Below are 16,050 nucleotides of genomic sequence, written 5' to 3'. Positions count from 1 at the left end.
AGTTGAGTAAGTAGACGATGACCCAGGTGAATATTAAAACCTTCACTTAATTATAATATTTAAGATTTGAAGATTTATGATAAAAGAAATAGCTACTCTGTTCATAAAATTAAATTTGGTGTATTATTAGCTATTATTCCTCAGCATCTCCATTTCCAAAAGAGAAAATTATGTTAAAATGTTAAATAGCAATCATTTCCAAAAAGCCCTTCTCATTAACCAGCTAAAAATATACTTGCCTTCCATATCACAAATAAATCTGCAAACCTATAAAGAGCCTTCTAACTCATAAACAGTACCTTCAGAACAGAAATAAAAGTTTAGCTCTTCGGAAAAGAACTAGAAACATGAATCGCTCTGTTTTACTGTACCTGTTTTATTGCTCTGGTCAAACAAGTCTTCCTGAGTTGACAAAACCTCAGGCTCTGGTGACTTGTGAATCTGCATTCCACCTTCCAGAAGTTCTTGACCAGATATTTGTTCTTTTGTTTCCACAGCAGCAAGAGATACTTTGGGACTAGAAGGGATGTCCTCTGACCTGGGAAATCCATATTGCCAAGAGAAAAAGTTACTATGTTCAAGTGCTTTCATCTCTGAACTAAGAACCTTTTCCTGTTTTGTGTGTTTTCCTTTATCTATTTCAAAATTCCCAAAGACTATTTATTAAAAGTGAAATAAGCTACTCTTTATAATGAAAGGAAGCCCTCCGCCCATTTCAAAATGTGTCTCAGACTCTCACATAACAATTATCTCTTTTCAACACTACTCACTGCTGTTCTGCATACTGTCCAAGATATCTGATAAGTGATTTAGAAAATTTTGTTATATTGTAGTTATCTAAACTTGCATGAAAGAGTCCAATCCACACCACAACAATAACAGCCTTAACAATGACCTTCCACAGAAAGGGATTGGATGTAAATTATCCTCTGCACTAGCCACATATATTATCTTCTGCTGACCTTTTCAATTTGATCTACTCAACCTAAGCCCCAAACCAAGAATCCTTCGATCATTACTCATACAGATAAGACACTTGCTGCTGGCCCCTTCCCAGAGATTTATTAAGGTTCACCTACTCTACCATTCCCCAAAATAAACAGAACAGCAAAACTAGCTAGGGGACAATTTCCTAAAGAAGAGTGGGGAAAGTCAGCCCCTGTTAAGCTGAGTGTTTTGCACTAGAAAAACAACTTCTCGGAAGTTCCCGTTGTGGCTCAGTGGTAAAAAGCCCAACTAGTATCCATGAGGATTTGGTTTCAATTCCTGGCCTTGCTCAGTGGGTTAAGGATCCAGAATTGCAGTGAGCTGTGCTGTAGGTCACAGATGCAGCTTGGATCCTTCATCGCTATGGCTGTGGTGTAGGCCGGCAGCTGTAGCTCCAATTTAACCCCTAGCCTGGGCACTTCCATATGCCACAGGTATGGCCCTAAAAAAAATGTTTTTTCAAGAGAAAAAAGAACTTCTCTTGATACTCAACTTTGTTCAGGACCTCATTCCCTACTGTAGCTAATGAAGGAAGGAACCAAAAAATACTAAATGTTCATTCATTCCATCTTCCAAAATGGAATTATCCCACTTTGCCTCTGCCATATCCAAACCTGACCTGTTGATTAGAGGTGAAGTTGTTTCAGATACAACAATCACTACAGGCACAGCAGAAGTATATGGCCCAAAGTTAAGACCTTGATGGACATGGGAGAAGAATATCTCCCTGTTTATCTATACCATAAACTACCAAATGCAAGATACTTGAGGACCCAGAGCAATTGGGGTACTCCTCAAATATAACAACAGTAGACTTTCAAACATAATCTTCTCGTGACTCTCCTAACACTACAGAGGCTACAAAGACATCCCACAGAGAAACAGTGCCTCGGTAGACATAGAACAGAGGGGAGGAGTAGCAACCAAAGATTACGAAGTCATCCTTACAGTTACGGCAGCAATAAACTGGGTTTGTAATATGCCTAAAGATAAGATGAGGACACAATGTGAATTCATAAATAATCAATGTTTCCAGTGGACCATAAATATGCCCAGTACAAGGGGGAAAAAAAATGAAGAATTTCTAAAAATGTTTCCACCTGGGCAAATGAAATGAGTATAATCCGATAGCAGAACCCCAAAAATACTTTCTAGGAAAAAAGTGTTTTACCTTGAAGGTGGTGAATTTTGCTCTTCTACCACAGATATATCCTTACTGGGCTGTGCTGCCACAGAGATATCCTTGCTAGGCTGTTCTGCCATGTGGATATCTTCATTAGACTGTACTTCATGCTTAATTGCTTAAAGTTTTAGAGGAAGACAGGAAGGAGATATTTAATTTTTCAAAGTACTAGAATCAGTCCCAAATGCTTTTTAAAGGCAAAGATTTTAAAGAAAGAAATTCAAATTGAAAATATATACAAGCATTATTCCAAAAAGGAAAATAACCAATAATTCATTTACAAAAACCTTTAGTCTGCAAGCCATCAACTGACAAGTATTTGCCAGACCACTCTCCAACCTTACCGTAATAACTTAGACCATATTAATTTAGATAGCTATAAAATGTATCAAGGAAAAAAACAACTAACTTTATAGCATGGGAGGAAAATTCTTAACACAACTCTAAATGCCAGAAAACGTTACATACCAATATTAACATCCACATCAGAGAGCCTAGTATAACCAGAGTTGGTGGTTACGGACGGTAGAGACTCTTTGTTGCCTACATATGGCATAGTATGTTCTTCAATATCCTGGCTCTGGGAGAGTTCCAAAACCCCAAAGCCCAACTGTGATGAGGCAGGATCTAGGAAGAAAGCCCCAAGAAATTAGGTATCATTCCAAAACATTATGCACTGTGCAAGGTGCTGCCCTTTAGCTAAAGAGTCATAGTAAGTCCTTCACAACAAAGCCCTGCCCCTCAAATTTTTTTCAAAATAAAATTAAGAATAAAAGCTCTAAAAGCAAAGGGGGGAAATGGGTAATGAAGCAAAAAACTGTGTACTATAAAACCTTACAAATTCCTAGTATCAGTAGACTATGTCTACTTTCTAAAGAAATACATAAACCACACATATACACAAACACAAAAATGTACTTCAGATTATACTTCCATCCCACAAGGCATACATCCCCCAAATATTTGAAAAACAAATGAATACAAAAGGAGCAGGAATCAACATGCAGAAAGGAGGCTAAACAATGACCTAAAAATTGCTGAACACCAAATTAGGTGGAGTATCTCAAACTACTAGCAAATTTCCTAATGCCTATTCTCAATTTACTGATAAGAAATCTATAATCCATTAAAAAGAAGTTTAGACATCAGTATGCTCATGTTAAAGGGATTCAGATCAATATAATACCCTGAAAAAGGCACAGAGCCACTACCTTCAGCACCAACGGAGTGTGTGGTGTCATCTGGAGTATCTTCTTCCTTTTCCTCTTTCTCCATCTCTTCCACCTCTTCTTCTTTCTCTTCACCCACAGGAGGAGCAGATTCCACTGACATTTCCAAAACACTACACACCAAAAAGACACAACCAGGTGTTCCCAGACAGGTTGGGATATTTCAAAGAACTCTCTGAATTTTATTGTGGTTCCCCACATTCCAACCATGTTTTAAGCAAATTTGAAAGAGTAAAAAAAATTACCCCATTATTGCTGTTCTACAAAAAGCACCTAAAGGTTAACAAATCGTAACACTGTACAGAATTAAGTAATACAAATATGAGACAAAAGGAAGAAACAAACATACTTGATTTTTATCTTCCTCTGATAAAATAGGAGCATGGATAGAAAAATCTTGCACTCAAGAGAATTACTGACAAGTGACAAGAGAAGATGTATATAGATGTGCAGAGAAGAGGCTCAAAAATACATTAAACCACACATGATTTGCAAAAGTAATTTAGCAAGAACTCTTAGGATATATACAAAGAAACACAATGTCTGAATAAAATTCAGGTTAAGAGGTCCATGTACTGAAAAGAAGTTAACATCTCAGGTCAAAAAACATAATAAACAGGAGTTCTCATTGTGGCGCAGCAAAAACAAATCCGACTGGGAACCATGAGGATGCAGGTCCAATCCCTGGCCTTTCTCAGTCGGTTAAGGATCAGACATTGCCATGAGCTGTGGTAGGTCATAGATGCGGCTCAGATCCTGTGTTACTGTGGCTGTGGTGTAGATTGGCAGCTGTAGCTCCTATTTGACCCCTAGCCTGGGAACCTCCATATGCCGTGGGTGCAGCCCTAAAAAGAAAAAAAAAAAAGTAAAATACACATAACAATTAGGAAAAATACCTGAAACAATGTAAAAAAGAACAGTCTCCATAAACTACCAGAAATTCAAAAGAAGAATTCTAAGATATAAATGGACAAACAACAGAAGAAACAACTTGTTAAAAAAAAAAAAAAGAAAGAAAGAAAGAAATACAAGTATCTTTAAACTAAGAAATCAGGAGTTCCCACTGTGGCGCAGAGGAAACAAATCCGACTAGTATCCATGAGGATGCAGGTTCAATCCCTGGCCTCGCTCAGTGGGTTAAGGATCTAGCATTGCCTTGGGCTGTGGTGTAGGTCTCAGACGTGGCTCAGATCCGCATTGCTGTGGCTGTGGTATAGGCCAGCAGCTGTAACTCCGACTGATCCCTAGCCTGGGAACTTTCATATGCCGCAGCTGTGTCCCTAAAACAATTTAAAAATAAATAAATAAAAATAGAAGAAATCAGAGAAACCATTTGTGGCCAATCAAATTAGAAAAAACTGTAAATACTGTACTATTCAGTGCTGTCCAAACCTGAGGAGAAATTAGCATTATCACATACTATTTATGAGAATATAAACTAATATGAACTTCTGGGAGAACAACTTATAAATTTATATTAAGATAACTAAAAAAATGTTCATACCCAGCCATTTCAATTGTAAGAAATAATTTGAAATGTGAAGACACTTACATAGACTTGTTTCTCAAAGTTTACTGTAAATAACAACCTACTATAAACCCAACAGTAGGTAAATGATAAATTAATTAATAATGGAATATTATGCAGCCATTAAAAATGTTCAAAACATTGATGCAACTAGAGATTCTCATACTAAGTCAAGTAAATCAGAAAGAGAAAGACAAATACCGTATGATATCACTTATATGTGGAATCTAAAATATGACACAAAATGCAGACTCACCAACACAGAGAACAGACTGTGGTTGCCGAGGGGGAAGGGCTAGGAAGGAAGTGGGATGGACGGGGACTATGAGGCTAGCAGATGCAAACTATTACATTTAGAATGGATAAGCAATGAGGACCTACTGCATAGCACATGGAACTATATCCAGTCTCTTAGGATAGAAATGATGGTAGATAATATGAGAAAAAGAAAGTATGGAAGTTCCTGTGGTGGCTCAGAAGGTTAAGAACCTAACTAGTATCCATGAAGATGCAGGTTCAATTCCTGGCCTCGATCAGTCCATTAAGGATCTGGCATTGCCACGAGCTGTGGCATAGGTCACAGATGTGGCTCAGATCCCATGTTGCTGTGGCTATGGTGAAGGCTGGCAGCTGTAGCTCTGATTTGACTCCTAGCCTGGGAACTTCCCAATGCTACAGGTGCAGCCCTAAAAAGACAAAAAAAAGAAAGAGAGAAAGAGAAAAGAGAAAGAATGTGTGTGTGTGTGTGTATATATATGTATGACTGGGTCAATATGCTGTACAGCACCAACTGACACAACACTGTAAATTGACTACACTACAATTTTTAAAAAGTAAAAATAAATGAAAATAAAAAGACAACCCGAAATGGTTAAAATAAAACAAAAATAAAAATGTTCAGGAGTTGTCTTGATAGCTCAGCAGTTAATGAACCTGACTAGGATCCATAAGGATGCAAGTTCAACCCCTGGCCTCGCTCAGTGGGTTAAGGATCTGGTGTTTCCATGAGCTGTAGTGTAGGTCGAAGATGCGAATTGGATCCCACGCTGTTGAGGCTGTGGAGTGGGCCAGCAGCTACAGCTCTGATTTGACCCCTAGCCTGGGAACTTCCATGTGCCACAGCAAAAAAGCAAAAAAGTAAAAAAATTAAAAAAATAAAATAAAAATGCTCAAAACAACCAAATACAATGTGTAAATCAAAAACCTGGGTTGGATACTGGATTTAAAAAATAAATGAACAGGGAGTTCCAGTTGTAGCTCAGTGGTTAAGGAACCCAACCAGTACCCACGAGGACATGGGTTTGATTCCTGGCCTCACTCAGTGGGTTAAGGATCCGGCATTGCCATGAGCTGCGGTGTAGGTCGCAGATGCAGCTCGGATCCCACATTGCTGTGGCTGTGATTTAGGCTGGCAGCTACAGCTCCAATTTGACCCCTAGCCTGGAAACCACCATATGCCACGAATGCGGCCCTAAAAAGACAAAAAAACAAATAAATATGAAAGACATCTTTGAGACAACTGTGAAAAATCTGAATATGAACTATAGTATTAGGCATTATGGACTCAGTATTTTTTTAGGTGTAATAATGGTATTATCATTATATAAGCTAATGCATTTTTCTTAGGGGATGAAGGTTAAAGTATTTGAGGGAAACTATGATTTCTGCAACTTAGTTTCAAGTGATCCAGCCCTCCAAAAGTCTATTTTATATGTGCACACAGAGAAAAAAAAAGGATAATATCCTTTTATTTCTTCTGTGGCTGTAAACTTTTAAAATGCAAAACTTGGGGACAATGTTAAGATTCTTAATTTTCAGGGGAAATTAACTGCTCATGTTGTTAAGCAAAAAGGTCAAGAGACACATGACCTTTTGCTTTCCACAGGTTAACTAGGTAAATGAAGTATACACACACACACACACACAAAAGGGAAAATATGCCAAAATGTTTACAGCAATTAGCCTCTGGGTGGCAGAATTAGACATAACATTTTTTGTTGCCTTGTAACTTTCTACACATTTAATATTTCATATAAAGACCATTAAATATAAGTTTAGTAAGCATAAAAGAGATGAAAACATAAATTTGCAAAGTGGGGACCATGATCCAAGGAAGAGAAAAAGGACTGTAAAGATTTTCACAATAGTAAGATAGAACATTACCTATCAACCAGATGCACGACCTTGGGAAATAGAGGGAAAGAAAGTCAAGAGCATGTAGGACAAAAAGTAGAAAAGTAATGAAAGACAGCACAGACCACACACCTTGGACCTTCCTCAGTCTCTTCTGGTGGTTTTCTTCATGTCCCTGACCTCTAGGTGCTGCCAGGCACAGTGAGTCCTTGGATCTCTTCTTCACCTACACTCCTCCCTTTAGTGATCTTATCCAGACTCAAGGCTTTATCATCCATATGTTTATGAGTCTGCAATTTTTTTTTTTTTTTTTAGGGCTGCATATGGATGTTCCCAGGCTAGGGGTCCAATTGGAGCTACAGCTGCCGGCCTATACCACAGCTATAGAAATGAGGTATCCAAGCTGAGTGTGGACCTACACCATAGCTCACAGCAATTCCAGATTCCCAAACAACTGAGTGAGGCCAGGGATCCAAACTGCATCCTAGTTGGATTCGTTTCCACTTCACAACGGGAACTCCCGACGCTGCAATTTTAGATCTGCAGCTTAGACATTCCCCCTGAGCTCCAGGCATTCACATCATCAACTGCCTCCAACTGGCTATTAAAAAGGCAGCACAGCTTTACCATGTCTGAAACTGACTTTCCCCTGCAGTCCAGTTCATCTCAATTAAGAACAATTCCATTCTTCTAGTTCCCAAACCAAAGACATGGAATCACTGTTACATCCTTCCTTTCCTTCATATTTCACATCCGATCTATCTTTGAATCCTATTTTGAAAAACCCAGAATCTCATTACCCTCATCAACTTCTACTCTGGCCTTGCCACTGTCACATATTGCCTAAATTATTTCAATAGTCTCCTAGTTGGTCTTTCTGCCTCTGCCCTTGCTCTCCCTTCAGACCATTCCTTTTTAAATTTAATTTGAATATCTTCATTTTTTTAATTTTTGTTTTTATTTTTCCCAGCTTTATTGAGGAAAAATGGACAAATAAAAATTGTATACCTTTCAGTCTATTCTTGACCCAGCAGCCAGGGTGATCCTGTTCAAATCTAAGTCAGATCACGTCATTCCTATGCTAAAAATCCTTAAATACCTTCCTATCGCACTAAAAGCAACAGCCAAATTCCTCACAATGACCCAGAAGGCTACACACACACACAGACACACACTGGTACCCCCTTTTCTGATCTCTTCTCCCACTCCTCTCAAGCACTCCACATTAGCCACTTGAACCTCCTGGTTATTTCTCAAATTTCCAGGCACACTCTTGCCTCAGGGCTTTGCGTTTTCCATTCTCCATGCATGGATTACATTTATCCCAAATAGCAGAGATCACTTAAGATTTTTGGTCAAATATCACATCAGCGAACAATCCCCTAAGTCACCCAATCTAAACTTACACTCCTTTGATGTTTCCCATCCCCTTCTCTGTTTTCTCTCTTTAGCCCTTATTAGATCTAACTTATCATATATTTTTACTTATCTATCACATATTGCTACAGCCCATACAAGAACATAAGCTACATTAAAGTCTATGTTTTTTTTCCTCATCTGATCACTTTGTATCCCCAAAACTCAAGAGTGCTTGGCATATAGGAAATAATAATTATCTGTAGAATGACTAGGTGAATCAGAAGAGGCTTAAAATAAATTAGATTACAGACAAAAAATAGTACTGATATTAAACTTTTCTTCACTATCCAAAACTGATGAAAAGGAGCTCCCATTGTGGCTTGGCAGGTTAAAAACCCTACATCATATCCGCGAGGATGCAGGTTCAATCCCTGGCCTTTCTCAGTGGGTTAAGGATCCAACGTTACTGCAAGCTGCAGCATGGGTCACAGATGTGGCTCAGATCCGGTGTGACTGTGGCTGTGGCAGAGCCCTGCAGCCATGGTTCTGACTGACCCCTAGCCCAGGAATTTCCATATCCAATGGGTGTGGCAGAAAAAAAAAACTGATAGAAAAAGAAAACAAACGTTTAAATATATTATTTAAAAATACAAAAGTAGTCAATAAAAAAACTAAAATAATTATCTTGAAAAGTTAGGAGATGATTTCTCTCATGGCACAGCAGGTTAAGATCTGGCGTTGCCAGTGAAGTGGCTTGGGTCACTGCTGTAATGTGGATTCAATCCCTGGTCTGACAACTTCCACAACACCATGGGTATGGCCAAAAACAACAACAAAAAAAATAGGAGACTGTTGTTGTGAGTTAAATCCTCATCTTTTATTTCCATAATAAAAAATACAAAAACCTGTATGCAAATGTTCATAGCAGATTTATTTATATTAGCCAAAAACTACAATCAACCCAGATTTCCTTCAACAAGTAAATGGTTACACAAATTCTGGAACATCCATACCATGGGACACCACTCAACAATAAAAAGGAACTAACTACTGATACATGCAACAACTTGAATGGATCTCCTGGGAGTTATGCTGATCGAAAAATGCCAATCCCCAAAGATTATATACTGTATAATCTTTTTTTTTTTTTTTTTTTTTTTTGGCCATGCCCATGGTACGCAGAAGTTCCCAGGACAGGGATCAAACCTAAGCCACAGCAGTGATATGCTGAATCCTTAACTGCTAGGCCACCAATGAACTGGGAACTTCCTTTTTTGGCCTAATCCTATTTATTTTATATGACAAAACTTTACCAATGGAGATTGGTTGTAATCAGTGGCTGCCAGGAATACAAGTACAGGAGAGGGAGGTGGGTGTGGTTATAAAAGGGCTACACTAGAGACCCTTGTGGTGTTGCAACTGTTCAGCATCTTGACCACAGTGGTGGAAAACCTACATAGGTGATTAAACTGTATAAAAATTCATACACACTCACAGAGTGCAAGCAAAACTAGGGATATATGAATAAGTTCATACCTCCCCCAGCCCTTCAACTATGCCTAATAAATTTGTGTATAGTTTAGATCATCTTTCTCAAGGAGGCTTTCCCTTATCCCCCAGACTAGTTATATACTCTATTTTTCCCCCTTTACAATGATCACAATTCTCAATGAATAGCTATTTATGTAATTATTTAACATGTCTCCCCTATTAAATTGTAAGTTCCATGATGGCAAAGACCCTAATTTAAAGCACCTGTCACAGTGCCTGCAGGTTTACTGAATGTAGGCATTCAAGTATTTTTTAGAGAAAGAACAACACATTCATGCAAAAAGGGAAAAGAAATAGCCTGGGACTTTGCAAACAGTACCACTTCATCCACAACAAGGAGTATGCACACATCCTATCCTCACTGGTTCAAACCCAGGTGCTGAGCCACAAAAACACAGATAAGCCTGATGCATGTTCCTAAAAGGTATCACAAAAACTTAAATGGCTGCAAAAAGTAAAGAAAGATAATATAAATGAGTGAAATGGCTGGGTGTAAGGACAAACACACAAGCCCTAGGATAAATGATAAAAGAATACCTGGCCTCAGTGTCCAAGTACAAAAGTTGGTCACAGCCACTATGACACATAGCACTCATAGACCACAGCACTCATGCTCAATCTACACAGAGGTTGGCTGCTACTCACAGTTCCAGCCAACTGTTGCCAATAATACAACAGCTGCATTACTTCTGGACTACTAATCCCAGAAGGTGGAAATCTAAGTTTTATGTGAAATTTCCCTATTTTAAAATTCTATCAATTCAAATATATCTTACAACTGTGTGTTAGCCAAATAGAACCCACCTGCAGGCCAAAATAAGCCCACCAATGTGCAGACTGTTCTAAAGCATCTAATGACATGGGAGAGAAAAACTATGTGCAAGCACACAGTATTAAATAGAACACAAACACAAGCATTTATTTTTTAGATAAAACCATAGTCTTTCACTTCAAACTAACATTGTTCTAACTACCTCCCTTTTCTACTCCTCCACCCCAAGACTCCTACATCCTACTTTTAGGAGAACTGGGCATTGAATGGTAAAACAGAAAGAGAGGCACTTGAGTAAGAACTCAAAGTCCAGGTCTGTCACTTACTAGTAATGTATTCTAGAGCAAGTTTTTTTAACGTCTTTGCCTCTCTCTATGTCAGGAAGTTCTGTGATGAGTTCATTGTACAGCTGCTTTAAGGATGAAATTAAATGGCACCATACATTAAACATCCGATCTCGTGCCTAACACAGAGGATAATAAACTCAATAAATGAACGATGCAAAGATATACAGAAGACAAAGCAAAAACTGAAAACTATTTAGGTAAGAATTATGCATTCTGGGCTTAAAATTGCTAAGATTCTTTGGTTGGTAGGAAGAAACAATGCCTGTTTTGATAATATACCTACCTTTTTTTTTTTTTTTTTTTTTTACTATTTTTTCTACTAATAAGTCAATTCTATGCTGAGAATGAGGAGTGCTTATTTTGTTTCACATGCACAAGACAGGTCACAATTTCAATAACGTAGGTGTAAGAATGTTACCACCTTCAGAAAAAAGGAGTCCAGCCTTCAGTACCAATAGAACACTAGCTAAAAAATCCTCAAATCCTACTCCCTAATTCACAAAAATAAGATTAATTCCTTTATCCTTGGGATGAGATAAAACAATTAATCCACTAATAAATTTAAATAAATTCCTTCAAACAGTAGTATACCTGCTTGTCCTATTTGGCTGAGGTAACTGTTCAATGACCTGACTGATGGAACCACATGTGTCCAAATGAGAAGAATCCATGGAGTCTGAAAAAAATAATTGGATATTAGCACAAAAGACATTTACCACCAACTTTTTTTTCTTTTCGGCCACCCCAAAGCATATGGAGTTCCTGGACCAGGGATCAGATCCCAGCCACAGTTTGTGACCTTCACCACAGCTATGGCAATCCCAGATACTTAACCCACTATGTGGGGGCAGGGATCAAACCTGCACCCTGGTGCAGCAGAGACACATCCAATCTTGCTGCACCACAGCAGGAACACCTACCACCAAACTTTTGATATATATTCAGGAATGTAGACCTAATCAGTCTACATTAGAAAACCAACCTTGTGAGTGCCTACTATGCACCAGATACTGTGCTAGACTTTCTTACATACATTCACCACAGCCCCATAATGTTTGAATCCACCCACTTCTAACAAGAGCACCCTTGCAAAAGGGACCTCACCTGCAGCTTTGTTTTCTTTCAGACATTCATTGAAACTACTATTATCGTCTCCTTGTTCTTCTCCACCTGTCTGTTCAGTATTGGACACAACATCCTAGAAAATTATACAAACATAATATACTCACTCTATATGGAATAATCTAAAAGGCAACATATTGCTGTGAACATGTTGGTTTCATTTTTTCCAATCAACTTTATCCAAAAGATGGTGAGATTTCCTAAGTATTTATGTTTGCAGGTTGATCTAGACTAGGAAAAAAAAATCTACTCAATCATTTCCAAGCAACCTATCACTCACCAACACAGGGTTCTCTTTGTGTGTCTGTAGATTGGGAAGGTGTCGAGACAGCATACTGAAGTGAGAACCAGAATCATCTTCTAGAACCTGGCTTTCAGGCTGAGAATCTTCAATTATCAGGCAAGGTGTGTCTTGCTGAGAGAAATCTGAATCCAACTGACTTCCAGTAGGGTCCATCTGCTCCCCTGGAATGGAACAACAAAAGATCAGTTCTGTGCTACCTACACTCCTTCCTCACGGAGTCCGAGCTTAAATAATGACGCGGAAGTACAAGAGCTGGAAAAGGGGACCGGTGTAGGACTCTTCTAATTGGAACATTATAATCGCTGCAAGCACTTTCCTATATACCTCCCAATGACCGATTTCCTAGCTATTTACAGTGAGCCTGCCTATCCTTCTTTCCCCCTTCCCTCACCTTCCCGTAGACACCCTTTCCCCTCCTTCCTAACCTCTTCTCTCTCCGCCCCTTTTTCCATCCCCCACAACTCTCCCTTCGTCCTTCTGGCGCCTCAACCGCCCCCCAAAAGGCTGCTTTGTAATCTTTGTTCGTCTGACCCCCACAGCTCTTCACGTTTCCTCACGACCACCCAGCCTTACTAGCTTGTGGTTCCCCACCCCCTCACCAGGGCCCTCCAACCCTTTCCCCGTCACAGCCGCCATGCTTGCCACCCCGCCCCCTCCGGTCAGCCATCCCTTCAGACCCGAAACCCAAGCTCCCATAGCCGACTACGCCCCCACTTTTCTCCAAACGGTACCAGGCATCCCGGCGGGAGGTCCCTCACGCTCGTGCTAGAGATCTCCACACGCTCCCCAGGCCCCTCCAGCTCGATCCCCAGGTCGCCGCTGTCTCCACCGCCGCCACCGGCCACGAACTCCCCCTTTCCCGTCGCGTCACGCGGGATCGGCTCACCCATTCGCTGATGCTGCCCGCCACTCAAGAAAGCCTGCGGATGATTGGTGGCTGAGGCGGAGTGCCCCGCCCCACGTAGGAAAAAGGAACACGGCGGCGTGTTTCCATGGCAGCCTGGACTTTGCAGGCCCTCCCTCTAGTAAGCCACAAATGACAGTATCCTTGAACTGAAGGGACCTTGAAGAGGGCATGAAATATAATGCCCTGCCCCCGGGACGGTTGTTTGTACCACTACTCAGACGTAGGAGAAAATTCCTATTTTCTATCGTTCATGCACCTTAAGGCCCCCATGTCATCCTCTTCTGTTGAAAAAGGGTTTCCCGGCTTTCTGATTAAAAGGGCGAAGAAGATCCAGAATGGCTAGAATTTCATAGCTGGTGAAACTGAAGAGAGAGAAGACTCTTTGGGGTTTACCTGTGTCAACAGGATCCCTTTTGTAGGCCTCTACCTGAATTCAAGGGCTTCACATTACGTCTCTGCCAGTTCTTTTTATTATTTTTTTTTTGGGGGGGGGATTGGATTTGCATTGTCTGAGGGTCCTGGTAAACCGTATTTTTTCCCATTGTCTTTCCAGTCTGGAACGTAGTTCAAGCTTCACATTTGCTTATGGTTGACCTATCTTTTATGGAATTGCAGCCTACAGAGACCATAGCCCCGGATATTTTTTGCACCTCTGATTGAGACAATTGAGCACAGTGGCTGCCAGACTCAGTGGTGAAGAGAACAGCTGCCGCCCCGCTAACTACACGACCTCAATGATCCCTGCAAGCCCTGAGAGTCTATTATCCTAATTATCTTGCCAGGGTCTTATAGAGGGCGTGGCAGCTGTGACTCGTATTAATGAATGAGGCCCCATGAGGAATATGGTCGTTTTTTAGTTTTGTTTTTGCTTTTTAATTTAAGGGGTGGATGGATATAGGATGGAATTCTAGCCAGAGCAGCTGTCAATAGGGAAAGCACCTACCACACTGCCAAGCATATACATAGTAAGCATTCAATAGAAGGTAGTTTCTTCTCTCTACCCCAAGATCAAAATGACTTAGGCACAGCCCAACCATGATTTTCCAATTATATAAATATCCAATTCAACACTTGATACAGGCTAAGCTGAAGTGAAGCTTCCTACCAATCTTCTCCCTGCTGTTACAAATTATACTGATCATTTTCCATACCAAAAATCAAAGCATGTCATCTGAGTATATGTTACTTATGGGAACAAAAGGACAGACTCTTTGAAATGAAACTGTCCTGAAAAATCTACAATCTACTGTTGCTATAACTAGAATATAATTAGGGTCCCCGGAATGTATTATTAGTGGATCAAAAATTGGAACAGAGCACCCAGAGACACACTCCACTTCTTACTCTTGAAATCATTTGTAATTGATATCTCTCTCCTTCACTCCTAATGCTGCAGAAGACCAGTGATCAAATAATTTAATCCTAAAAGGACCAGGTTAGGTCAATATTAACTATACCAGGTAGAAAAAGTGAATTCATCTGCTCTATTTGAGAGGGCATAAACAACTAAGTCCTGTTGTAGGCAAATCTTGACCTATATTCTCATAAAAATTCTTCAAAAATCACTGTGTTTGCTCTTCTCTGTCCTGCCATTGCATTTCCCATTTCCAAGCAAGACATAAATGAGTAGACTTTCTTGATTATTTGACAAACAACTATATGTGTTTGTCAAAACTTATAAAACTGTACATTAATAAGGGTAAATTAAACCTCAGTTGGCATGACTAAAACCAGATAAATAACCCCAACCATTCCCATTACTAAATAAAACAAGAGCCGTAAAAAAATCTGTGAAGAAAAAGTGTAAATGCCTTGTTAGGCAGTTTGATCATTAAATTACCCAAAAAGATCAGAAAATGCAGGCAGGATGGTTTCCCACTAAGGTTGTAACTGATTACATTTATGTGAGCCAAAGTCCTTTATTGACTATTAGAATGAAAAGTATCATCTGCCTATCTGCATAGCTACAAGTGCATCTTAACCTAAGCTACCTCACAGAAATTTAATCTACCTCTAAAGTCCTCCCAGACAAGAAAATTCCATCAGACCCTATCTAACTCACTTTGAAGTTTAACAGACCTCATTGTCAGAAATTTTTCTTCTAATCATCAAATTCTTTATTCTAGAACTTAAAGCCATTTCCAGTCATATTGTATTTAATTAGTAATTTTTAAACCTGGACAAATTCTCATAAGACTGGGATCATCTCATCTAGTCCAATAATTCCATAGTATATTTCTACCAATCAAACGATGAACATAAATGCTACATTTTTAGTTTTAGAGGTTTTTTTCTGAGGTCTCCTCACAGAGTTCTCTAAGCAAAAGAACCTCAGTTAGTTCTAGCTCACAGACACTATTCATCAAACCCTAATTCACTTCATGGTTTTCTTCTGGAAACAGTTTTGAAGCTCAGTGGCAAAAAAACATTACCAAGGATAAGTACTAAATTTAATGATAAACTATTATATATCTCTTTTAAGCTGCACTATTAATAATAACTGACTTATATTTAACATATAATTGATTCTGAACCCTAGCTGCCTTCCGTTGCCCTTGGACCTATACAATCATGCCCAGTCATTCTACCAATAATATAATTAATTTTTTGACATAAGTAATTAATAAC

General features: G+C 39.4%; 1 protein-coding gene across 13 annotated transcripts in view; it reads right to left on the bottom strand.

Moving 5' to 3' along the window:
• The window catches only part of TP53BP1 (tumor protein p53 binding protein 1), a 70,210-nt gene extending 56,844 nt beyond the window's left edge, over nucleotides 1-13,366 (bottom strand). For all 13 annotated transcript variants that reach the window (XR_014812385.1, XR_014812386.1, XR_014812396.1 and 10 more), the window contains exons 1-8: nucleotides 13,247-13,366; nucleotides 12,492-12,676; nucleotides 12,194-12,287; nucleotides 11,681-11,765; nucleotides 3,382-3,512; nucleotides 2,639-2,797; nucleotides 2,159-2,288; nucleotides 372-538 (exon numbers count right to left, since the gene is read on the bottom strand). Coding sequence is in view for 4 of the 13 variants with exons in the window: in XM_021096915.2 (XP_020952574.1) it covers nucleotides 372-538; nucleotides 2,159-2,288; nucleotides 2,639-2,797; nucleotides 3,382-3,512; nucleotides 11,681-11,765; nucleotides 12,194-12,287; nucleotides 12,492-12,676; nucleotides 13,247-13,253 (958 nt within the window). In the remaining 9 variants the exon portion in view is untranslated. The remainder of the gene's footprint in view (nucleotides 1-371; nucleotides 539-2,158; nucleotides 2,289-2,638; nucleotides 2,798-3,381; nucleotides 3,513-11,680; nucleotides 11,766-12,193; nucleotides 12,288-12,491; nucleotides 12,677-13,246) is intronic.
• Nucleotides 13,367-16,050: the final 2,684 nt, after the last annotated feature.

The sequence above is a fragment of the Sus scrofa genome, chromosome 1 (genome assembly GCF_054392235.1).
Source record: "Sus scrofa isolate SSC_HxYL_T2T_F1_AM1 chromosome 1, Sscrofa_HxYL_maternal_Yorkshire_Landrace_v2.0, whole genome shotgun sequence".
Lineage (NCBI taxonomy): Eukaryota > Metazoa > Chordata > Mammalia > Artiodactyla > Suidae > Sus > Sus scrofa.
This window is presented reverse-complemented; position numbering and strand designations above follow the sequence as displayed.